Genomic DNA, 25,616 nt, shown 5'->3' with positions numbered 1-25,616 from the left:
TTCAAGAAGTGACCGTTAACTTGCTGCCTAATATATCCCACCCCTTGACAGGTGCCATTGGAACCAGATGATCAATGTTGTTCACTTCACCTGTCTGTGGTTTTAATGTTGTGGCTGATCGGGGTATACAGATAAGTGAAGATAACTTAACCAAATAGCGTACTGATAGTAGTAAACAGATAACAGTAATATGTCCATCGTCTTTGCTGATGAGCTTACATGTGAGGTATGGTGGTCTTGAAGATGTCCAGCATGCAGTTGCAGGTCTTGCCCCAGGTTTCGGGGGTGAACTTCTCCCCGTTGAGGATGACCACGTTCTCCAGACAGTTGGTGCCCGAACGGGCCAGCTGCTCGTTGTCTGGAGACAGGAAGTGACAAGAAGTGGAAAGAAAGGATGGAGAGAGAGAGAGAGAGAGGGAGAAGTGAAGTGAGTACAAAAGAAAGACGTCATTGCTGACCCGCTGATTGGGGGATTACGAACTCTCACCTTGCTGCACACACCAGTACAGCTGGGCCAGGATGTCGTCCAGCAGGACGTCGCTCAGAGACTCAAAGTACTGCGTGAAGACGTCGCAGATGGCGTACAGGGCGTGGTTGCAGGTTGTGGTCATCCACTCTGCTTTCTGAGGACGCAGGCAACACGGAGGCAAAGTTAGTATGGCCCCAGTGAGCATTAGAATTAACACTGCACACTAAAATGTACTACTTGAATGTAATGTCTCACCACAGGGATTATTTAAACGATTGTTCGGCTATTTTTCAACCCAGCCCTCATTAAAAGCTGTTCAAAGCACAACCTCGATGAACGTTTTACTGTTGAGAAACTTACCACTTTGCTCAAGCTTCTCACTGTGCTTAAATACAGTCCAACAGGGCAACATCATAAGCCTTAAAAAACATGCAACATGTAAAAAAAAAAAAAAAAATGGTTTGCAATGGTTTTGTTGGTCTTTTTGGCTGCATCCACGCTAATGTAAGAGACTAGAAACAGGAAATTGCATCGCTTCCTCCAGGCAACCTGCTGTTGCCAGCGTTACGCTTTCGGATGTCCTGCAGCATATGCATTTTTATATTTTTTAATAAAATGTGATATTACTGTTATTCTAAACATGTTCAAAAAATAGTCTTACACACGTGTGAATATTAGTGTGGGCTTCAATTCTCAAAAATGAGATTTAAGGCATAATGTTTACCCAATTGAACTGCATTTAAGCACGGTTAGAAGTTGCAGCAGAGTGGTAAGTTTCTCAACAGTAATACGTTCAGTGGGGTTGTGTCTGTGGACAGTTAAAAATTATGTCTGGGTGGGGGGGGGGAAAACAAAAACGTTTTACCTTCAAATATAATCTAAAATCCTAATCCGAATCCTTAAACCCTCGACAGCGTGGCTGCATCTGGGTCAAACACACCTCCGTTTGTTGTTCGGGAAGCTTCATGTTGTCAAAGATCCGGAAGACGATTCGGAACAGGTCCTGCCACCAGTGCTTCTCGAAGGTGTTGCCGTAAGTCTTCATCACCTCAAACATCACTGTCAGCCCCCTGGAGGGCGGCACACGTTGCAATGTTCATGAATCCCCCCCCCCGGGATTAATTAAGCGTTATCTCATGTCAAAGTTTAGATCGGGCTTCATGTTGCCAGACATTATTATAATACAACAGTAATACAGAAATCCATCTCCACAAATAGTAAACACATTTTCCCGCAAATCCACTCAACTTCTTATATTCCAAAAAAGCCCAGCTACTGTAACTCCGACTTGTTCAAGGTTTATGGGAGACATGGGCGTTGTTAAAGGCCCACACTGGTGTGAAATCACCTATTAGCCCTCTATTAGTCACTAGAACTCCTTTTGCGTTACTTCTGACCATTTTCCTGACCATAAGGGACAATGCACAAACACGGACCGGACTCATTGAGAGGATCCGGGGCGGAACTCGTACCTGGTCCGGACGTCCAGCTTACACCTGTTGATGATGCAGGACAGCTCGAAGAGGATGGGGAACCACCCGCGCACCCACACCCGGTCCTCCGGCGCTACATTCATGTCATCACTGGTGTAGTCTTTGAAGGCCTGCCGGGAAGAGACACATCTGGTACTTCAACTGAGATACACATTAGTCATGGGCGGCATCCCCCAAATGAATTCTTCGACGATAACAATCTCCTGCAGTTTTAAACAGTCCAGTTGAATCAATATTTGGCAAATAAAAGAGGTTCACACTTAAAAGTATTCCAGTAGTAAACAATCCTGACATATGCATGGACATGTCATGTATATTAATGAAAGAGTAAGCAACAGACAATTCTAAATGTTGGACAATTCAAATGATGTGAAAGAAAAATAAACATCTCCATAAAAGATATAAATGTTTTGTTATTTTAAGAAATGGATGTCAATGATGCAAAAACTGTCGCACCTCCCCCAAAATTTTCTATATTTCATAAAAAAAGCGTTTGTAAACGAACTAACTGATGTTAGTGAGTGTGTGATAGTTATTTCGCTATCGTCGCCATCAAAACACAACTCTTTACAACCTTTGTATTTATAAATTCTAACTAATTAAGTTGCAACGTAAGAAGCCCCAGTATAAATCTTTCCAAGTTTATGCCATATTTTTCCCATTTTAACTTATTCCCATGTAATTATATAAGATAAGAATATGTTATTATATAAAATAAGAAGTTGATATTGCTACAGGGTTTAGTTTACAAATATCTCATCTGTAAATCTCACATCTCAAAGTGTTGCTTACTCTTTAAATGAACCCATGCCCAACAATGTGACTAGCGGATGATATGTGAAGTCCTATTACAGAAACGTGTCTTCAAGTGGTGATAAGAACACAACAAGCCGTTCCTGGACGCTGACCTGTGGTCTGTCAGACACGTATTTGGCGCAGTGCCGGATGAGGCGGATGGCTTCCATGCTGGTGTCTGGGAAGGAGGCGTTGCAGGCAAACTCTGACAGACACTTCACCGCGTCCTGGAAAGAGTCGATAGTGGCTGCAAAGTGCTTCTCAAATACATTCGCTGGGAGATGGATAGGAGACGGAGAGAGAGAGGGAGAGAGAGAGAGAGAGAGAGCGAGAAAGAGAGAGACAGAAGTTGGAGGAGGGAGATGGAGAGATGAAGGGAACACGCTTGACAGAGAGAGAACTTAGGCTGAGGGTCAAACACAACACCTTATGGAACTCAAGCAAAGGGGAGCAGGTAAAACGTCAACATAACCAAGTTTTTGCACATTGTTCAGGACAAGGAGACTAGAAAACGACCCACCCACGCAGCAGAAACGAGCTTTTTGAGCGTTGTGGGAGCTGGACTTACTGACGATGTGTCCGGTGGTCTGGAAGGCCAGCTCCACGATGCTCTCGTCCTGATCCGACGCAGCCAAGTGGAAGACGGAGAAGATGTTCTTCCACCCCGAGCGGATGTTGGCAGCCTGGGAGTTGACCATCTGGGCGATGCAGCGCACCACCATGTCTCTGATGGTGGGCGACCTGGGGGGTGACAACACCGGTAATTATTTGGAATCAATCGCTAATCCATCATCAGCCTCAGCACAAAAGCTCTGACTACAACGGTTGCCATGGTGACCATTGTTCCCGTTTGTGTTTGATAGTCAAGGAGGAAATGAAAGGAAGGAATGGTTTCTGTTTTACCGGTAGGGACAGCCGCTCATGCACACACACAAACCCAAACAGACACAGGCCAGTGGGAGTGGGTATAATGGCCACAATGGTGTTCATGGGTTAACATGGCCGCCTGCCATCCTCCCTCCGCTGGAGCCTCTCAGCCGGCTCGATACGCAGGCACGGCAGCTTCTCCGCGTCAATGCAGAGTGCGCTGCCGGGAAGATGGCATTTACAGCAAGCCATTTAGAGTGGATCAAACTCATTTGATGGTTGATTGCTATTCCGCGAGCATTCCAAGTTGAATTGGGAGAAAAATTTCATACAAAGGAAGGAGGACTGTTGCGTGAATTGCGTGAAAGGGGACAACGGAGACACGCGCACAAGACACTCACTCGCTGCGCAAAGAGAAGGAGCGACAGAGCAAAGGGACAGGCGGAGGAAGGACGGAGAGAGAAAGAAAGACGAGGGTAGAAGACATCTAGGGCAGATGGGGTTTGTAGCCGCCTTACTACTGGACTGACTGGGGCGGCTGATTCAAAGTGTTGCCATGAGGGGAATGGCACTGAAATAGGTTTTATGTTCCCACAAACACGTTCACAGACAAAACATGCGTAATATATATATATATATATATATATATATATATATATATATATATATATATATATATATATATATATATATATTTTTTTTTTTTCACCTGTTCTTCTTCATGATGTGTTCAAAAGGCCTCAGGAAGTCTTTCTGGAATCTGAAGTTGGCCAGCTCTCCCTTCTCTAAAAATTTCATGGAGAGCTGCCTGAGTGAGTCCACTGCGAAAATAGCAACGTCTTCATTGGTATTGCAGCCGACCTGGAATACGAGCACAGCCTCATTTAAAACATTTTAGATCATTTGATGACATCAATTCCTTCTCCTCTTTCTAACATAGAGTAACTACTTGCTAATGAACAGGTTTCCTGCAACAGTTCACCAGCACCGGCAAACCCAGTTTCTTTTGTATTTTATTGTGATTTTAGAACGTTTTTCAAACTTCCATTCGAAAGAAATTTCTTAGAATAGCAGTTTGATGATTTTCTGTTCCATTTCCCGTACCCCATTCACGGATTCCTAGTCCAAGCAATGTCTCTTGAATACTAAAGCTCTGCAAAGCTCTCCTGGCTGCCCTTTATATAAACCAGCGGTTATATTAATACAGTATTGGGCAAACTGGAGCAGAAACAAGACAATCCGCTGCAAAGTAATCTGACAAGGACACTCTGTGGCTAGAGCGCTGACAACCCAGCCCTTGCAGAAGTGGAGCCTCAAGATAGTGGGCACTCCAGGTAGCCAGTACGAGATCAAAATATATATTTTCACTACTTTTGTTTCCCAAAATATATATATTTCTGTTTCCCTCTCATGCTCTCTCGCTAATCTCCATTGATTTTACACAAATTTCAGCTGAAACCTTTGCTGAAGGTAATACTACTTCTACCTCCGCTTCCCCAGCAAACCTGGGGAACCTGGCCGACCAATCCGCACACACCTTGTTGAAATGGTCTCCGATGACCTCCCAGATTCTGGACCACTGCAGCCTGATGCGGCCCATGTTGTAGTAGGAGATCTCCACGATCTTCTGCAGGCTGAACATGCGAGGGTGCGTGGGCGAGGCCAGCTCATCCATGGACACAACACACAGCCAGCGCACAAAGTCAACTGGGGTGTGAGAAAAACACATATCTCGATTTAAATCCAGGTAGGGGGGCCGAAATTCAGTGGAAACCAAGACAAAATGGACGGAAAAGGGATCTGGTGTGGAGTGATAAGGTACGCCAGACGGCACTCACCTACTGCATTGCCATCCAGTCTTGTAGAACCTGTGAATATCCTAAAAAATAAACAATGATAGACAATCCTTATTATCCCCAAAACAAAAACAATAATCATAATCCTTACTACCCGAAAAAATAATAATGATACAACAATGCATTGGTGATATGTTATGTTGTCATGTATTTTGTTGGTAAAAACAATAATTTGATCATTAAGTCCTGATGCATGTGGTCAACATGGCCTCAACTCACCCCATAATAGTTGTTAAATAGGACACAATCTCCATTTTGTCCAAAATGTCCTCATGTAAAATTTGAAAGTTTCAATATCACTTCAGCCCGAGAGTGCCGAACCACAATTATGTCTCAAATATGGTTCAATTCAACGCAAACTTATTTCATATGGCAACCAAGGTATTCACAAAGAAATGAACGGAGGGAAACAGCTCCAGTTGGACATGGCAGCGATGCTACAGTAAAATCAAATGGAGTTGTTTTTATGGAAAATACATTTTAAAAAAGTGTGATTATTTGCATATTGAGCAGGAAAGCAAAAACGGGTCGGACTACATTTCAGTTTTATTTCATTTTTATCGAATCTCCAGATGATCCGAGCCCCGCCGGGTTTGCGAGATGCCGGGCTCCGCGTTGGGTGAAAGCACTGATGTGCGACCTGTCCCTACCTGTCCACCGCCACTACCACACTCTGAGAGCTGGTCTCTCCGATGGATTCCTGAATGCTGGCGATCTGCTTTCTGTCCACGGTTCCTCCGACTGGAGAGACAGAGCGAGGGACGCGTCAGAAAACAGCGTCCAGCTCTAAACTCTAACATGACTTTGTTACAAAGCAGATATGCAGAGGAATTCATTTAGCCAGCCCACACAAACGATGACGGCGCCGGCTTCCGCGGGTGTGAACTACGCCTAGTCGATATCCCGCATAATTAAAAAGGAAGTCCGACTGGGAAATGAATGTTAATTGTAATTCAAAGCAGGTCTTCATCCGCCGCCATCGATTCGGACGTGTCTTGTGTGTTTGCGTACGCACCGAGGCCCAGGTACTCGTCGCTGTTCTGCTCCTTGGTGCTGGTGATGAAGCCCTCCTTGCTGCGCACCGTCCCTGAGATGTAGCGTGCCTTCACCCCCGTGCCGATGAGCTGAGCCAGTTCCAGCTGACTGATGCACTTCATGATCTGTGGGAGGACGGCGGGGGGTAGGGGAGGACGTGGAAACAATGGCAGCACAAAGGGAGAGGCGGCGGGTGAATGGGGGCAGAAATTAAAAAGGAAGAGATGAGTGTAATGGCAAAAAAACCCCCCCAAAAACAATAAAAGTGTGTGTTAAAAAAATCGAGTTCATCCTATTAATTCTTACTTACTTTTGGATCTGACAACAAAGCTAATTCTTATTGTTTTAATCCGTCTCAGTGAATTCATAAATAAAAATCGAAACAGTGAATTCATTCAATTTACATATTGAAATTTTCCTTCACTTCACGAACATCCCAAAATGGATTCGTGGGCTCCTTAATGCCTGCAGAACCACCCCCGTGACACTAGAATTGTCACGTAACGGCGACGTGATCAAGAGACGAAACAGAATGGAGAGGGGAAAAAAAGACAGGACGCCACCACAACACAGATGGTCCCTGATTTTCAGCCAGATGTGACTGTGATGAGTTGCAGCTTCCAGGATCTCGGGGTTTTGTACCAAATGTGCCTCTGCGCCAAAATATCTCTCGGAATTAGGACTAAAATCATTCTCCCGAGGTTCTTGTTGGACAGGGAGACGAGCTTTCTAAGTGAGAATTGATTCCCCCCCCCATCTTTTCACCCACCACGGTCGGCAAAAGGAGCGTAGTAAATACACAAAACGGTTGTAATGTGCCCCGGGTCGACACCTCTTCAGCGGAGAGGAGGAGGGAAAAGGGGATAAAGAAAGCCGGACGGACCTCGTGCCAGGAGTTGCCCAGGTAGTTGCCGTCGGTGTGGGCCACAGTGATGAGAGTCTTGATGGTGTCGATGTTCTTCTGCTTCATCTCGGCGATGCCGGAGCTGGCTGTGAGCAGCGTGAACCTGGCCAGAGCCTGCACATAGGCATCCCGCTCCAACTGTTCCAGTGTGTATGTGTGTGTGTGTGTGTGTGTGTGTGTGTGTGTGTGTGTGCAAGACAAGAGAAATAAAGGAAACAAAGCATTAGCAGTTCTGCAGCTGTAATAATGACTATGCATGGATGACATCATCTAATGCCCACAAGTCCTGAGCCCCCCAGGGAATTAATAAAGCGTTATTTTTATCTTTATGCAAATATGAATAATAAACAGGAGTTTAGTAATATTTGTTCTCCTGGAGAGCGCTGCTTCCCGTCCTACCTGGATGGAGAAGATGCAGGCTATCCTGATGGCACAGCGGATCCCCTCCAGGCACAGCGAGGCCACCTCGGTGTCGTCACAGTCCTGCAGGCCCACGCTGAAGGCCGCGAGGAAGGGCGTCCAGGCCAGCTGAAGAGCAACACAGGTTCAGGCATTTCTACACCGAATTCAACCAGGACAGTGTGTCTTATCTCTTTCATTTTTACCTTGAACATGGGCCGGACGTGCTCCAGGTGCGTGGCGCTGGTGAAGGGAGCTTGAACGTGGCTCACGGCTTCCATCAGAGCTTTCGCCGTTTTGGCCATCTGCTCCATCTCCACGTTGTAGAGCAGACGCCTCTGCTTCTCGCTGGCCACGTCTTGGGGGGACACACACACACACACACACACACACACACACACACACACACACACACACACACACACACACACACACACACACACACACACACACACACACACACACACACACACACACACACACACACACACTTAACTACAGTCACAAGTCAAGTCCCAGAGAAAGAAGTCCAGAACTGAAAGGACCATAGTGATAGCTCACATTTGTGCAATTGTCGCTATTTTCAGATTTAGGGAAATTTGAACGATATGGCGGAAAACCTATTTTTGTCTGTATTTTTGTCAAAGTTTCCCAACAAAAAATAAATACATCAAGTAACCGCCAAAAAAACATGTGTTATAGAAGTTCTCAGCGGCAGCAGGAGATGATTAATGGTGTCGTTCGAATTTTCCAAAACCCGAAAATAGAAACAATATGAAATATCTAAAAATATGAGCTATCATCAGGAAAATGGTCAGGGGTAATGTTGACTGAGTGTGCTCACTAGTAAATGGGCTAAAACTCAATTGGAGACCATTTGCAAAAAAGATGTATACGCAAGCACACAATAAACAATGCAAAAGCACAGGTATTTTGTATTGCATTATTTAAGACTGAGTCGTGTTCTTTGGCACGACTTATCTTAAATCTTTGACGTTACTCCTATTGTCTAACATATCCTCACGGGCCAAAAAGACCTCCTACAAATGACTCTGGGTGTTATCTCGCACCGATCGCCCGCTCTGAGATCCGTCGGATTGTAAAGTCTGCAACGGTGGCACCGTGCGAACCACTCGGAATTGGTAAAGCGACGACTCACTTTGCTTGTTGGACTTGATAGTGAGCTCCTTCGTCTCCTTCATGGCGATCTTCTTCCCCGCGATCTCGTCGTAGATGGCCGACAGGTATTCCTCCGGCAGGTCCTTGCTGTCGTTGATCCCCCGGTTCATCTTGATGTACTGCTCCTTCGTCATTTTGTTCTTCACCTTTAGGAGAGACAGATCGAATGATGCTCGCACGCGACGCTCCCTGCGTCTTTGAGCCCTGTGTGTGTGTGAGTGAGTGAGTGAGTGAGTGAGTGAGTGAGTGAGTGAGTGAGTGAGTGAGTGAGTGAGTGAGTGAGTGAGTGAGTGAGTGAGTGAGTGAGTGAGTGAGTGAGTGAGTGAGTGAGAGAGAGAGAGAGAGAGAGAGAGAGAGAGAGAGAGAGAGAGAGAGAGAGAGAGAGAGTGAGAGAGAGAGTGTGTGTGTGTGTGTGTGTGTGTGTGTGTTTTGACTCTGAGGCGGTGTGTCAGAGGGCGGCCCTTGCTGTCAAATCACGTTCCAGGAGGCGGTCGTCTTTACCTGGGGACTGTGGAGGTCCGTTGTCAACATGATGATTGAGTAGGCGAGGACGTACGCCGTGTCGGCGCTAGCGAACAAGGTTTGCCTGAGAAGGACGACCCCGAAGGAGAGGATGAAGGAAAAAGAAGAGAAGAGATGAGAAAGGCAGCGTGTCGTGTACCGGTCACACACACAAAAAAAAACAAAAACGCGAAGCAATGCTCGCCTCTAAGGTCTGATGCACACCGGGGTAAATCTGGACTCACCCTTGGTTGCATTCCAGATATCTAGCAGCGAATTTCTCCATGAGCCGGTCGATCTTCTGGGCCTCCCCCGGGAGCCGGAAGCCCTCTAAGAATATACGCAATGCCGAGACAAAGTCTTTGCCCTGGAAGTCCATCTGGTCCACGTAGGCGTACATCACCTCCTTGTTAAAGCGGTCGTTGTCACCGAGGAACTCTCCCACCTGAGTCTGAGGCCCAAAAATAACTCGAGGTCAACGACCAGACTTAAAATATGAGAGAGCAAAAAGGAGGTCAGCAAAAACGTCTATAAATGTCCACATCTACATTTAAAAGCATTTTTTGTACCATTTAGTTATAATGAGCAAAGATATGAGGAATAACAGCGGAAAACGGAATTGAAGTGCAATAAAAACGAAAACAAAAAGTGTTTATTGATCAGTCTTTCTAAAATGCTACACGCATGCAGTGTATTTCCCAAAGTGGCTCGTCAACAAGCCTCTGGGCAGATTAGATTAAACGCATGTTAGACTCTCTCTCCCTCTCCACTCTATTTGTCGTCGTTGTAGAGGCGGCGCTTGTGGAGGGCACTCGTTTGGGAGCAGATTCTATGGATGCTCTTTAAGGCCGATTACCACGGCGCGGGGACTTGCTGGCGGCGGAGAGCTCTTCTCATTAGGGCAAACATTACCAGGCGGTCCTGGGGTCCGCGTTGAGTGGGTAAACGAGTGTGTAATGTTAGTGGGAAGCCATAAGGATTAAAAAAAAAAAAAAAGGTCCTGTGTGGTTTACAGGTTTTGTGCTTCCAGCTATGCTGTTGTGTGTGTGTGTGGGGAAGAGAGGAGGCTGATGGGGTGGAATAGACTGGGTTATTAGCTCATTCACAAATCGTCTTCCCTCCCCCCAGCCCTAAATGGGAGCCCTGTTTCCTGAAAAGCTGATAAAGATCCTACCGAATCCAGCCTCTCTTCCTGGTGCAAGAACTGGGCGAGGTCCTCCGGGGTGGTTCCCAGCATGCCTTGCTCCTGAAGGTACTGGATTCCTCTCTTTGGTTTCTTGTTGAACCTGCGCAGAACCCAGAGATACAACACACTGTACCTGATACACATACAAGTAATAAGAAAAATAGACGACTGAAGACGAGTGGAGTAAAAATAGAATAGGAGCGTCATTTTCCAAAGGGAACTTCAGGCGGTTTGTGTTCTGGGCCTTTAGCTGTGCCATTTAGCAACCTTACAGTGGAACCAAGCGGTTCTCCTTTGGAAGAGTGGGGACCTCAACCTTTGCCCGGATGACAGCGCCTCAAAGGGAGGATTTAAGGCGGGGGGTCTCAAACTCAATTACCTGGGGGCCACCGGGCCAGGTTGTTCTCTCCTAGGGGGGGCCGTTTCAACAGCAGGGTGGGGGCTCTAGTTTTTCAACAATACATTTAATAAACTAGAATTAACTATGATAACAAAAAAACTATATACAGCCATTGAAGCACACTTTGCCCAATGTTTGGCCAGTCCTGACTTATTCAAGTTGATTGTGAAGAATATTTCCAATTGTCAATGTACATTACAATTACATAATGAAACATTATAGAACCTTAGAACAGAATAGAATAGAACATTATAAATACAAGAAAGGGAATTATAAAATATAAATATAGCATGTGTTTATTCTTTTATAGGATGTGTTGATTGCCAAGACTTGAAGCAGACAATGCAGTTTTAATTGCAGTTGCAATTTAAAGTAGAATTTCTTTAATACATGTTTATTGTTATTTATATCTTATATATATATCTTCTATCCATTATTATTTTATATCTTAGTTATTAATTTATTCTATTTATAGTTAAAACAAAACAAAGTAGTTTATAGTTTGTTTAACTAGAAATACATGTGTGCTGCTGTCTCATTATTCAGACACATAATTGTGACAAATCCGCACGTATGTAGTGACGCTACAGTCAGTTGTTCAGTCAATCTAAATCAGCCATCTGGCGTCATATGCAGCTGTCCGTGTATTATTGAGTTTAAATCCTAAAAATGTTCATAAGACTCTGCACTATGTTAACATGGTCTAGATCAGTGGTTCTCACATTTTGTTGAGTAGTGTACCTCCCCTTCACTGGCATTGGAAGTTAAAAAATTTTTTTTTAGCATACATTATGTACTGTATGTGCATTGTATGTTTTTTTTTTAACATTATATATTAACCAATATTTTGATCACATTTTTAAATTTTCGGAGTACCCCTTGAAGTACCCCTGCACTTCCCCTAGGGGTAAGAGTACCCCCACTTGAGAAACACTGGTCTGCAGTAGATCAACACTGAAACGCAATATATTTTATTATTTGCCAGAAAGGTGATGAATCGAGAAAAGAAAAACAATAGTTGAATATTCATATTAAGCTGCCGAAATCTTATTTAGCTTGTAACCTGTGTAGGTTGTCAGGCGTGCATCTGCTGGTCCAAGCTGAAGTGTTCATGTTTGACAAGTTGCGCAGTTCGGCGCTGCTTGGTAAATGTTGAATGCAAAATAAAAAGTCATTTATATAAATTTTTATGCTCATAGAGTTTACAGCCTTGCTCGAAATTTCATGATTAATAGACTCCGAAATTAAAGACTGGGGAAAAATCTAAATTGGAGAAAAAAAAGCATGTGTGGGCCGGATTTAACAAATAAATTCTAAACATGTGGGGGGCTGTATGAAATTGTCTCACTGGCCGGATCTGGCCCCTGGGCCCGTAGTTTGAGACCCCTGATTTAAGGGGATATGCTGGGAGAGCCATTATGCATTCCCCAGACTTCATTATGCATCGATTCCGCGCTCCTCGTAAAGCTCCTTGGTAGGTCCTTTCCTGTTTTCCAATTATTTTACGACGCCGCGATATCACCCTCCTCCAGCTTAATCTTCCAGATGTTGAAGGAGTCGTACGGAGCTGTTAAGACTGAAGGTTAATTCTGCCTCAATGAAGCATTTGTAAAATACATCTGATTCCCTTAGTTTTCAGAGTTGTTTTTAATTTTTAATTTTTTGGCATGCGCTGGATGGCGGATGACTCCAAAGGTTGGTTTGTACTCTAAATATGTACTCAGATATTTGTACTCACTCTCTACTTTATTTTAGCTCCCTATCATCAGTCAGGGATAACACATGTCCGAAGTCAATGACCATTTATGCTGTTTTCTCCGCATTCAGATCGCGGAAACTGGATCAACACCCGCTCAATGGTGTTTTGGATCGTGTTTTCCGAAGCGCGAGCGCCGACTCACAGATCGATGCCCTGCTCGATGATCTCCTTCTGCTGTTTGAGGACCTCGAACTGCTCGGGGTTGTCGGTGCCAGACATCTGGGTGCTGTAGCTGCCGATGCCGGAGGAGGCGGTAGAGTCCAGGGAGTTGATGCTGCCGTAGCGGTTTATCGTCTCGGGGGCCTTGGTCTCCGTGCTCTCCTGCTCCGATGGCTTCTCTTGGCCTGAGGACGCACAGAAGGAATGATGGAGAGCGGCAGGCGGCGGGCCGGGGGGGGGGGGCTGACGGCTGAGTCAAAACAAGCCCTTTTTGTCTCTAAAACCAGGACTGGGGTAAACATTTGAATTCAAACTCCGCTGTTGGTTAGAGACTCAGCCTTGAGGTTCGACACCGGTGAACTCAAAGCTAAAGCTACGCGAGAGAGGGAGTGGAGCGTAGGGAGCGGGAGCGAGAGTAATGCGGAGATAGAAAAAGCAACAGGGTGAGAGAGAGATAGCGAGAGAAAATGAACAAGTCGAACCTGCGGCCTTGTTCGGCTGTTATTGTCAGCAGGGGAGGCACACACTCACATGCAGTCCCTGAACACAAACGTGCACTCCACCACGCACATAAACAGACACAGCTACCGTACACATACATAGCAGGTGCATGGCATGACGGGGAACTGCATTCTGGAAATGGAGAGGCCATTATGAATGTGTGTTATTTAATAAAGCCGCTGGTAGGGGCTGGAGGCAGGAGTGGGAGAGAGCGAAAGAGTAGGAGAGGGAGAGAGAGCGAGAGAGAGGTTTTTCTTGAGCCCCGGAGGGAAACTGTGGGATGCGCTCCTCCAGAGAGGCAACACTAGGCTAGGGACGGGCATCTGATTACCCGTCGGAAACTCTCTAAAACATTCAGGACAGCGTCACCGTAATGGGAGCTGGCAGCGGCTCCCTTTCTCGAGCCTAGCGAGCGCAGGGTAAAGGGCGGAAGACTGGAGCTAAAGGGTAGGGGGAGTGGTTAAAAGGGAAACAACTTAAACCTGGGGAAATACCCTTCTATCGTTCTAAAAGATGTACATAATCCCCATAACAAGACGGACAAGACAGCAAAATAAATTAAGGCATGGAAGCATATGCTGCGAGAGCTAGACACTGAACGCACACGGGGCTTTGGAATGTCTCCTAATAACCACAGCTTCTAAGACTTCACGATCTTTCACCATTACCTGCTCTGCCTTCAAAGGCATCCAAGATGGCCAGAAAACAGGGCAAACGGGAGTGTTTAAAGGACAGACTGAGACATTTTGTATTTCATAGTAATATAGAGGGAAGCAAATGTACAGTGCAAAATAAATAATAAAATCATGGCCAAAGAACAGCCTTTCGAATTCCACAGACATCCTCAAAACACATTGCAAAGGGAGAAATATGATATATATTGCCTATTTGTGTTTAAAAGCCTATACAGTATTAGAAAAGGGGTGTATTTAAAGGCTTTATGTGAATTATTGTTGTGTCTTGCATTACATAGGGACTTCCCACTTCAGGTCTGTGGACCTTACTCACGCCTTTTGAGAAGCCTATTAACAAGTTATTCCATTTTTTTTTTGTGTAGTAATTTAGAATAATCGTCATATATCAATCATATCATAATCCATTTTTATTGTTATTGGTCTCAGGATGCAGTTTAAAAAGCAGCCAAAGTGCTCCTGGTAGGGCTTTGTCAGTTCATTTGAAATCAGATTTCCCAGGATAACATCCCTTGGAGCTACTGAGCGTACTGTACTGTGGCAGGTCGGCCTTTCCAGCTTGGCCTGGGGCGAGGCTGTGGATAGTTCCAGAGGCTTACGGGGGGTTATCCATGCAGCCCACTCAAAACGTCACTCCTCCTGCTGTGTTGGGGCTCCCCCACCCCTTTGGCAAACAAAACAAACCCTCCCGAGTGGAGAAGACCCCGGGGGTGATATAGACGGCCTCGCACACGGGGTTGCGGCCGGTCTTTTCCCGGGTGAATGTTTCGCTGTGGCTGGGCCTGAGGTGCCGCTCTCTTTTTATAGAAAAACCTGCAGGATTAGCCTGTCTGCGCTAGCCCGCGGGCGTGGACCGGCTGCCTCTCCTTTGTGAGGACGGGGCTGATGAATGCTCGCCTTCCTTCTCAGCGCGGGGAGCTGCCCTGATGAATGCCAGCCTTCGATCCCACAACCCGATTGCAGCAATGCTGACGGATGCAAGGCTTATCGCTCACCCCGGTTAACCCCCGGTGATGAACAGCTGCCAGAGGAGGGGTTTCGCCCGGGACGGATCGACACAGGTTTTTCCCAAACAAGAGATACAATCCTCCACGGAACTCAGAGAAAGAAGGCTAAGGAATGCACGCATGCGTTTGCTGAATGTATGTGAGGGAGGATCCTGCCAAGAGATTGTGTCTTGCTGATACAGATAAGTAATAGCGATGAAATACGTTGCAGTATGCAATCCAAACCCAACTCATATGCTCCTCCAACAATACAACAGGAAAAACGTGAGGCTCCCCTTGAATTCCCTAGAGTACCTTCACAGTGTAGTCCATTTCAGACTAGGTGCCATTTTCATTGACAGAGGCTAAGGAGGCTTTTACATGACATATATTTTAAGCATATAAGGGATAGGTTCACCATTTTTCATCCAAGGCCTCAATAAAACGCTGGTTCCTATTATTTATAACTGTTCACAGCGCCACGTCGCTGAGTTTTTAACTATTGAGAAACCTACCACTCTGCTGCAGCTTCTCCCTGTGCTTAAATGCAGCCCAACAGGGCAACTGTTGAAGCCTATCAGTTAAGATGAAGCCCATTCCCTGATCTATAATGATTTTTTTTTTTTTGGTATGGCAGTAACAGTTGTTGTGTGTGAAGGTATTACCCAGGCTGGTCTGGGAGTTGGGGTTGACGTACTGATCCTTACTCCACTCCACCATACACTTCAGGATGGAGACGAGACATTCAAGGCCTTTCTTCCTTAGGGTTAGCTCCTATGAAGGAAATTACATTATAGATTAGATAGACGCATGATTGGAATGATTAAAAAAAACAAAAACAAAAAAAACTAACAAGAGAAGCGTCACCTGAACGGGCGTCGTGCCGAGCTCGTTTCCCGCCCGGCCCTGGGCGATCTTGGAGAGGTCATTCACCAGCCGCTCAAATATGTTCGCGGCATTCAGGTCACAATCGTAATTCACGTAGATATCCACCACACCCTGGGCATCTGGCGAAGGAAGGCGAGGCATTAACATTTGGACGCCTTAAAAGTGCTTCACACCGGTGGCCTCCAACCTTTTTGAGACTAGGACCCGAAGGCATCCGCGCTTAAACTCACGCCCAGCGACACTTTAGAACTGTATTTCAGCACGACCGTTGAAAACCCGGTGTAGAGTATTTTAAATGACCGAATGTACTTTGTGGGACTCAGACAGCCAGAAACACTTACTTCCCTGGCTCTTGTTAATTTCACCAATAAACAGGACCACGGATCAGATCGAACAAATTCAAACGATGACAAGTTGCCGCTTCACGTTGAATAGCGCTGAGCTCCAGCCACACACACCTGCACATATTCTCGTGAGGGTTTGAATGACCATCCACTTGTGGTCGTAGGAGCTGGTAGAGGTTTCCAGGATGTACAGGAAAATCTCCTTGAAGAAGACCTGCGGAGGGAATCACGGCACAATTAAGAGTAAGACAACATTATATACTGTATAAATCTATACTAATCTATAAGTCTAAGTCTGAGCGGGGAAACACAACATTAACTTTTCACAAGGTAGTAATGAAGAAATCTTTGTTCGACAAACTGATCTTAAATCTGATAACATAACTTCTAAATACCACATAGGCCGTATGACTCCTGCACAGCCACGATGGATATAAATAAAGCAAATGCATTTGGGAGGGCATATTTATTGAAAACTCAGAGACAACCCAGACAGGACAATAAATCACAGTCAATACAAACAGGTGATGCTCAGCCTCCGCCACGTTGCGATATAACGATCAAAATCGGAGATTTATACGAAGCATTTCGTGGCTGTTTCGAAGGCAAAGACCGTCTTTAATTGAAAAATGGCAGAAATTGACAGAAAAGAATATGATTTACGGGCCACCCTTTTAGTGCGGAGAATGCAACGATGCCCGACACAAAGAGAGCACAGCAGCAGGGAGCGCATCACCTCGATTTGCATCTTGAGGTGGGTCTTGAAATGGGACAGCAGGGTGAGGAAGATGGACAGCGAGAGCTCGAAGACCTCAGGCACTGAAGAGACGCCGTTCTTGGACAGCGCCACGCACAGGTACTGCTTGATGGCGTTGATGAACATCTCGTTGGTCTTGAAGATGGGCCCGGCGTTCTGCAGGATGGACAGGAGCAGCTGGAGCGACAGGACCTTGGAGCGCAGCTCGTGGGACCTGGGCGCAGGTTGGGCGGAGCAAACAAAACGCATGTCTGTGTCTTTAAACGAACGGACAGCGGGGAAGAAGTTGAAACGCAGAAACAACCCATCGACTGAGTACTAATTTCAGTTTTTGATTGACGACACAGATTCACTGCCACCGCTGTTTCTTATTAACGACAACCTAGTGAATGAAAGTAACCAACTGAAAAAGCTAGCTACATTCAATGTGTTTTTTTGGGTTTTTTTTACAGATCTCCATCATTCAGTTCAGTGGAGTCGCTTCATGTTTTTATTCATATGATGAATGCGGTACTAGAATGTTAGCTGAATATCCCTTCACACAACGGTAACGATATAGTTGTATGCGTCTTTGACCACCTCCAAATGTGGTTTTGATCAGATCGCCAATGGATCTTGGGTGCGTTCACATCTGTATTTCGAAAGCTGACCAGTTGCAAAAAGATTTCCCCGAGATGCGTTTTAATGCCGGGCTGAACAGGGTCGTAGACTGAGGTTGTCTGATCTCATACGATTTGAGTAATCACCCCTGTCATGGCCAAATGGGTTCCTAAACCACATATAAAAACAGCAAGGTTTTCATGGACAGGAAAGCCAGACACGCTCAACAGAGGAAAGAAAAACTGGCCAAAAATTAACTGAACTTCTCGTAAAACTGTATCACAAAAAGCGGCAAATTGATTCAACATCATGGTTATAAGCCATTGAGTCCCCTCTCTCTCAGTTACCCAAACAGTACGCGGTTGCTTGGGTGACTAAATTTATACCGTCTGCATCAAGAGTCTTTTATTGTATTTGGTTCCTATTGTTGGCATGGCAGAAGGAAAGTTCACTTTGAAATCCAACAATACACTTTGAGTGTCTTTATGCAGCAAAATTGGCCCTTTCTTGGCAATTTGCTTTGTCTCCGCTCGGCACTGAGTGTCGGGTTGGTGTGGCACAATAGAAATGTGCCGAGAAACAGAAGCACATGGAAAGACCGAGCTCCAGCAGGATGCACATTTAGTCGCAAAACAAAGAATGAAAGAGCTAATTCAGCTGTGCTTCATTTGCAAATTGAAAAAAACTAACAAAAAAAACCCCATTCATTGATAAAATGCAAAGTAATAACAATTAGCACCAGCAAGCTGTTAATGTTTTGAAAGAGAAGTAGGGCAACATGGTCAACATTTTCCATTCTTTACCCATAAATTCAATTTGAATATAAAAAAACAAAACAAAAAAAACCAAACACAGTTGAGTCATTCTGCTGCCACAGAGTAACTTCATACCCAAGTCAGGATGGAAATGAAAACAAACTTTTGAAGCCACAAGAATGGGGGCAAATACTGAGTTAAATTTAGAATAACGGTAAGTCACTGTGCCCTAACGGCTCCTCTCTGATTTAAAGCCAGCAAATATTAAGGCCAGCCTAATATTGTACTTGTCCATGACGGTCGTATCAATGCTATTTTATGTCACATGGTAAACAATGACTGACAAGGCAGAACAATTCATGTAACACACGCTCACGCAGCCAGGGAGGGTTATGTTTTCTTCCCACACTTTTCTACCAATGAATCAGGCACATGCCCTGGAATCATATCTTACCATCTTACATAAAAACCAATGCAAGGATAACCCAGTGGAAGCCCCCCCACGACACCATCGTGTGAACTGAATTACGTTCAGGAAACAGATGCAGAAAATCCGGGATGAGCCCATCGCAGCCCAAGCAGCCGATGTTGGGCGGATGAAATGAAGCATATTGTGAAGGACCAGAATCAAATTATTCTACTGACGCTGTTACTTAAAAAAAACAGGAAACAGATAGTGAAGTGGGGGACGCTGGGCTTTGGGAGCCCATGGAAATGACTCAGAGTCACCAAAATGGCTGAGTGATGCCTCATTATATTTTTCCAGCGACTTTTAAAAGAATCAAATCATCCCTGGAACGATCCTCATTCATCAGATGATTCATATCTATTATGCAAGCACTGTACAGTCGGGCAGCGATAGTACAGACGGAACAAACAATGGTCTGAGAGAATTTCCCATTGAAAGAGATCGAAATAACCAGACATATAAAAGCCTTCGCGAGCCGTTCTGCTAGTGGGATTGGGGTGAGGCGGAATGGAAGAAGGTATAATTATTATAATCATAGGGGGATTTTACAGAATATTAATATATCTCGTTATCGGCTAAGAAATCCAAACTCCCACGGTGGAGAATGGATCAGACGATCGCTCAGCCCGAGGCAGCATATCCACAGGAGTGATTAGCAACGCCAGTCAGGGGAACAACAGAAGAAATGCGTGAGAGTTGTAAAGTCAAAACAAACCCTAAATAATTAAAAACAAAAAAAATTAAAAAAAATACAAAAAAGAGGAAAAACAACAAAGATCCTACATGAGAAGATCATCTTACTTGGGGTCAGGCGGTCCGTCCGACAGCGGCTTCATGGACAGCTTGCAGAGCGATCGGAACACCAAGAAGGCGTCTTTCTGCAGGATGTGGGAGAACTTGGCGCCGGGCAACTGGCCCGGCGTCGCCCCCGATTCCTACGGACAAACGGCAAAGTGAAAATAAAAAGTGAAATCCATTTACGTCACAAATACCAAACAAGTCAATATTAATGTTTATCCTGGTTCAGTGGGCTGGCGTTTGGGAAGAGGTTTGTCCTCATTAGAGGGTGACGCACTATTTTGTAATCTAAATGACTGATGATGAGAAGAAAAGAGCTAAAATGACTCACTCACACAATGTGAACTGGGAAAACATTCAATTGTTTTATGTGAAAGAACGTGAAACAAAACATGAGTTTTGACAATTAACCTTGAGCTTTGTCTGATATACTTTGGCACCCTCAGGGCGATGAACCTCTAATGCGTTCTCTAACTTCTAACTATGAGGAGACATTGTGATACATCCAGACAAAATCCCATGAAAGTTTGATGGTGATAAGTTCTTAAGTTCTAAGTGTTTTCAAATGTGGCTGCGTGCTGCGTCTAAGGATGAAGAGCCTCCGTATCTAGTCGAGGATTTGTTTCAACTGTGACCATGTGCAAACAAACATAATCACTGGAGTTCAGTAAAAAGTGGAATCGCGTTATTTATCCGAATGAAGGAAAACTGGAATTAGTGGCACTCACAGGGCGAGGGGTGCTGATCCGATGTTTTTTTTCCCTCCCCTTTTGATGATATTAAAATACTATTTCTCCAAAGGCTCATCGGTGAATACCGCAGCGGGGCCAATCTCGCCACAATTCAAAGTATTTAAATGAACGATGCGGCATCGACGGTTTGTGCACGATCCGAGTGCCCACCTGAGTGTCGGTGGAGGAGACTGACAGCCGGTCGTCGGGCAGGGACGGGGTGAAGCCGGCGGAGATGGGCGTGCCCGGGATGCCGTTGGCGTGCACGTGCTCGCTGTCGCTCCCCAGCGTGCTCTCGTCCTCCAGGGAGCTCTGCGTCGCCTCGGCCACCCGCTCGCTCGCCTCCGAGTCCAGGGGCTCGCCGTCCCCGGTGGACTCCTTGGCGTCGGAGCAGAGATGGGCGGCGTCCAGGCAGTGACCTGCCGGGGGGGGTGAGAGGAGAGTTGAAATCCTTGAAGAGCTTTTTAAGACAAATTTTGAAAGAGTGTCGCAGATCAGTCGGAAGGGATTATTAGGATTCGTCGTTGTTATTGCACCGCCATGTTTCTTCCACGGTAGCCCAGAAGGGGAAAACCGAACATTGGCTCTAGAGAGGGCCTTCTGCGCGGCCACCGTCTCTTCTACGGATTGCATCGCCATGGTGAGGGGTATTCAGTTGGTTGCGATCTGCATCCGCACCGCTAGATGCCACTAAATTCTACACACTGCACCTTTTAGAATATTAAATGACTTTTAAAGCCTAATATTTTTTTTTGTTAACTTTAAGGACCGGATAATATCGAAATATCATCCAGCCCTACGTGCAACCCACATATAGAAAGGCAATAGTACAAAAAGGGTCGTCAGGGTGTCTGCAGGTCCATAAATTCAGGTTTATATCATATACAACTGAATTATATCCTCACATATATCATTTGGTCATATATCATGAAATAAGACATGCCATATTGTGATACATAGTTTTGTATTCTAAAACCTTGAGAAGAGAATATGGCCCCAAGTCGAGGTCCGAGTGGGAGAGTTAATTCTGATATCCACTTAACGGTAGAATATAATTCTAAAGAAATGTATTAGCATGGAGCATGGATGTTCTCTCTCTATACCCTCTGCCTGTGGCATAACAGTCTGTGTTTTCTTTATAGCGCCACCCTTTCAGGTTCAAGAGGTTATTTGTCACATACATATACATACGGTCATATACACTACTCACAAAAAGTTAGAGATATTCGGCTTTCGGTTGAAATTTCAGGATGAACCTAAAATGCACTATAATCTTTACAGGTGAACTTAATTTGACCTTCTCTAAACTTTTGAATGCACATGTCCAACTGTTCAATGTTTCAGTACGTTTTGCACAACTTGCTGTTCTCTCACAAGGAGCTGAACGGCAAAATTCACAACAGGTGTTTGATCCATGAATGGACCAATACATTTCCTGGTTCAATTAGAATTGGTATTTAAACAGTCCTCTTCATCATGCTGTTCACATTTTGACATCATGAGACCAAGACGACACCTAACAACTGATCAACTGTCCCTCGACATTGCGAGGCTTCAAACAGGATGTTCTCAGAGGGAAGTGGCCACTGAGCTTAGAGTGTCACAGAGCGTCATCAGCAGGTTGCAACAGAGATACAGAGAGACTGGAAGAGTCACAGAAAGGCATGGAAGTGGACGTCCTTTCGCCACATCCCACACTGATGACTGCTTCACTGGCATTCATCATCCGGATGATGAATGCCACTCAACTCCAGGCACATTTAAGGGAGGTGAGAGGCACCCAAGTGTCACGTCAGACCACTCAAATCCGTTTACATCAGCGTGGTCTGCGTGCTAGACGACCTGCAAGGGTACCTGACCACACCACCATCCACAGGCATCATCGTCTTGCACGGGCCAGGGAGCATTAACGCTGGACGAGGGACCAGTGGCCTCAGTGCTGTTCTCTGATGAAAGTCGAGTCACGTTGAGCAGAAATGATGGCCGCCAACGATGTTGGAGACGTCAAGGAGAGCGCTATACATCAGCCACTGTTGTCACCAGACGAGCCTTTGGTGGTGGTGGTGTTACAGTGTGGGCAGGTGTGTCTAGTCAATACAGAACTGCCCTACACTTTGTGAATGGTACAGTGACAAGCCCATACTACCTGAATAACATCATTAATCCAGTCATTGTGCCCCTGCATGAACAACACAGGCCTCATTTCATCTTCATGGACGACAATGCTCCAGCTCATCGAGGTCGCATCATTAGGGAACGGCTGCTGGAGCCTGGGGTACCTCAAATGGAGTGGCCTGCACTTTCTCCAGACCTGAATCCCATAGAAAACCTATGGGATCAGCTGATTCGCCGTGTAGAGGCTCGTAACTCTGTGCCCCAGAACCTCAATGACCTGAGGGCCGCCCTTCAAGAAGAGTGGGGGGGCCAGGCCTCAGCAGACAATAAGTCGACTTGTGAACAGCATGAGACGTCGTTGTCAACCTGTAATTGATGCCCAAGGACACATGACATTTTTTGTTGTGGTAAACCCACCACTGACTTTTGTTTCAATAACTTGTTTGAGATGAGGAAATCACCATTGCATGCTTCTACTTAAATGCCCTACTTTCATGATATAATATCACTGTAGCGTGAACTTTTTACATTTTCCATAAATTTCACCCAAAAGTCAAATATCCCTAACTTTTTGTGAGTAGTGCATATATGCAGTGAAGTGTCATGACACATGATTATGAGCTTATTGTGATTATGCACAATAAGCTCTTTAAGCTCCTAAAATACTTAAAATACTAAAATGTGCGCAACCGACACGAGGGGCTCATGCAGGCAGCTGCGAGGAGACAAATGCAAGACCGCTTCACCTCAAAGTTTCAGCCGTTTCATCCTTTTTCGGGGGCGAAAGGGAACCGATTGTTCTGTAATCGCATATTGCTTCCTTGTAAGAAACTGATCATATTATGCTGTAGGAGTAGAACCTCTTTTTTACTCTTCCATCAAATTATGTCAAGGTGATCGAGGAGTTTCCACAGGTGCTTTTCAACATTAAAAAAAAAAAAAAAAAAGGAATTGGGAGGAAACCGTAATCGTTCATCTTAATCCACATCACCTCCAGCGACGGTGTTGACCACCTCTTGCAGAATACTCTGGACGATTTCTTGGGCTTTCTCCTCGTAGTTTGGGCCGTCCCCCGCCTCCCGGCGCTCCCCAGGCTCGCGCTGCCGCTCGGCTGCCGCATCTAGACGATAAGACAAACACTGTGAGCAAACACCCAAATCTGCACGTTAACGCAGAGAAATCCGTTTTCCAAACTCCCCTTCTCAGCCTCGCTAAAAGAGTTTGTTTTTCGGTAGCGGGGTGGCTCTCTGAAGTGGGATCCGGTCACAACCACCAGACGGGGACAGAAAACACAGACAAACAAAACGTCTTTTGTTACCACATAGGAAATGTCTGAATGCATTCACACACAAATTTTAAGTTTATTTCTCCGTTATTGAATAAAGTATTGCAGGTAAATTCTATATACACTACTCACAAAAAGTTAGGGATATTTGGCTTTCGGGTGAAATTTCAGGATGAACCTAAAATGCTCTATAATCTTTACAGGTGAACTTAATTTGACCTTCTCTTAACTTTTGAATGCACATGTCCAACTGTTCAATGTTTCAGTACTTTTTGCACAACTTGCTGTTCTCTCACAAGGAGCTGAACGGCAAAACGGAAGTGGCCAGTGAGCTTAGAGTGTCACAGAGTGTCATCAGCAGGTTGCAACAGAGATACAGAGAGACTGGAAGAGTCACAGAAAGACATAGAAGTGGACATCTTTTGGCCACATCCCACACTGATGACCGCTTCATTGTGAACAGTGCCCTGTGGAACCGGATGATGAATGCCACTCAACTCCAGGCACATGTAAGGGAGTTGAGAGGCACCCAAGTGTCACGTCAGACCATTCAAAACCATTTACATCAGCGTGGTCTGCGTTCTAGACGACCTTCAAGGGTACCTGACCACACCACCAGGCACAGGCATCATCGTCTTGCACGGGCCAGGGAGCATTTGTGCTGGACGAGGGACCAGTGGCCTCAGTGCTGTTCTCTGATGAAAGTCGATTCACGTTGAGCAGAAATGATGGCCGCCGACGATGTTGGAGACGTCAAGGAGAGCGCTATACATCAGCCACTGTTGTCACCAGACGAGCCTTTGCTGGTGGTGGTGTTACAGTGTGGGCAGGTGTGTCTAGTCAATACAGAACTGCCCTACACTTTGTGAATGGTACAGTGACAAGCCCATACTACCTGAATAACATCATTAATCCAGTCATTGTGCCCCTGCATGAACAACACAGGCCTCATTTCATCTTCATGGACGACAATGCTCCAGCTCATCGAGGTCGCATCATTAGGGAACTGCTGCTGGAGCCTGGGGCACCTCAAATGGAGTGGCCTGCACTTTCTCCAGACCTGAATCCCATAGAAAACCTATGGGATCTGCTGAGTGGCCGTGTAGAGGCTCGTAACTCTGTGCCCCAGAACCTCAATGACCTGAGGGCCACCCTTCAAGAAGAGTGGGGGGCCAGGCCTCAGCAGACAATAAGTCGACTTGTGGAACAGCATGAGACGTCGTTGTCAAGCTGTAATTGATGCTCAAGGGCACATGACAAGTTATTTAGCCATTGACATTTTTTGTTGTGGTAAACCCACCACTGTTGGCTTTTGTTTCAATAAATTGTTTGAGATGAGGAAATCACCGTTGCATGCTTCTACTTAAATGCTCTACTTTCATGATATAATATCACTGTCGCATGAACTTTTTACATTTTCCATAAATTTCACCCGAAAGCCAAATATCCCTAACTTTTTGTGAGTAGTGTATTTGCTACAGCACAGAGTAAAGTATAAGTTAGAAATAGCGTAGATTATGAATGTTATGAACTGTCATGTTAAAACTGTTTCCTTTAGGCCCGATAGCAAGGTACTGTATGTGATGAGGTTCTGGAATAAATTGAACCTTTACCTTTACCTTGGACAAGCAAGTACAGGGATTTTCTTGGATTTCTCTCTACAGGTAAGTCAAACAGGTAAGTTACAAATAAA

The 25,616-nt window shown here is 45.3% G+C and overlaps 1 protein-coding gene across 1 annotated transcript in view; it reads right to left on the bottom strand.

Moving 5' to 3' along the window:
- The window catches only part of arfgef1 (ADP-ribosylation factor guanine nucleotide-exchange factor 1 (brefeldin A-inhibited)), a gene marked incomplete at its 3' end in the record, with an annotated part of 60,459 nt that overhangs the window by 3,872 nt on the left and 30,971 nt on the right, over positions 1–25,616 (bottom strand). The window contains exons 8-33 of the mRNA XM_080020398.1: positions 23,630–23,758; positions 20,695–20,942; positions 19,796–19,929; positions 17,150–17,384; positions 16,528–16,627; positions 16,049–16,188; positions 15,847–15,955; positions 12,986–13,187; positions 10,673–10,784; positions 9,744–9,949; positions 9,499–9,583; positions 8,978–9,143; positions 8,025–8,176; positions 7,819–7,947; positions 7,399–7,557; positions 6,496–6,640; positions 6,131–6,221; positions 5,463–5,503; positions 5,162–5,331; positions 4,334–4,485; positions 3,326–3,498; positions 2,871–3,031; positions 1,942–2,072; positions 1,410–1,539; positions 488–623; positions 220–358 (exon numbers count right to left, since the gene is read on the bottom strand). Of these exons, the coding sequence (XP_079876524.1) occupies positions 220–358; positions 488–623; positions 1,410–1,539; positions 1,942–2,072; positions 2,871–3,031; positions 3,326–3,498; positions 4,334–4,485; positions 5,162–5,331; positions 5,463–5,503; positions 6,131–6,221; positions 6,496–6,640; positions 7,399–7,557; positions 7,819–7,947; positions 8,025–8,176; positions 8,978–9,143; positions 9,499–9,583; positions 9,744–9,949; positions 10,673–10,784; positions 12,986–13,187; positions 15,847–15,955; positions 16,049–16,188; positions 16,528–16,627; positions 17,150–17,384; positions 19,796–19,929; positions 20,695–20,942; positions 23,630–23,758 (3,775 nt within the window). The remainder of the gene's footprint in view (positions 1–219; positions 359–487; positions 624–1,409; positions 1,540–1,941; positions 2,073–2,870; positions 3,032–3,325; positions 3,499–4,333; positions 4,486–5,161; positions 5,332–5,462; positions 5,504–6,130; positions 6,222–6,495; positions 6,641–7,398; positions 7,558–7,818; positions 7,948–8,024; positions 8,177–8,977; positions 9,144–9,498; positions 9,584–9,743; positions 9,950–10,672; positions 10,785–12,985; positions 13,188–15,846; positions 15,956–16,048; positions 16,189–16,527; positions 16,628–17,149; positions 17,385–19,795; positions 19,930–20,694; positions 20,943–23,629; positions 23,759–25,616) is intronic.

This window comes from Zeus faber (assembly GCF_960531495.2).
Source record: "Zeus faber genome assembly, chromosome: 19".
Classification (NCBI taxonomy): domain Eukaryota; kingdom Metazoa; phylum Chordata; class Actinopteri; order Zeiformes; family Zeidae; genus Zeus; species Zeus faber.
The sequence above is the reverse complement of the archived record's forward strand: the minus strand, read 5'-3'. Positions and strand labels throughout refer to the sequence as shown.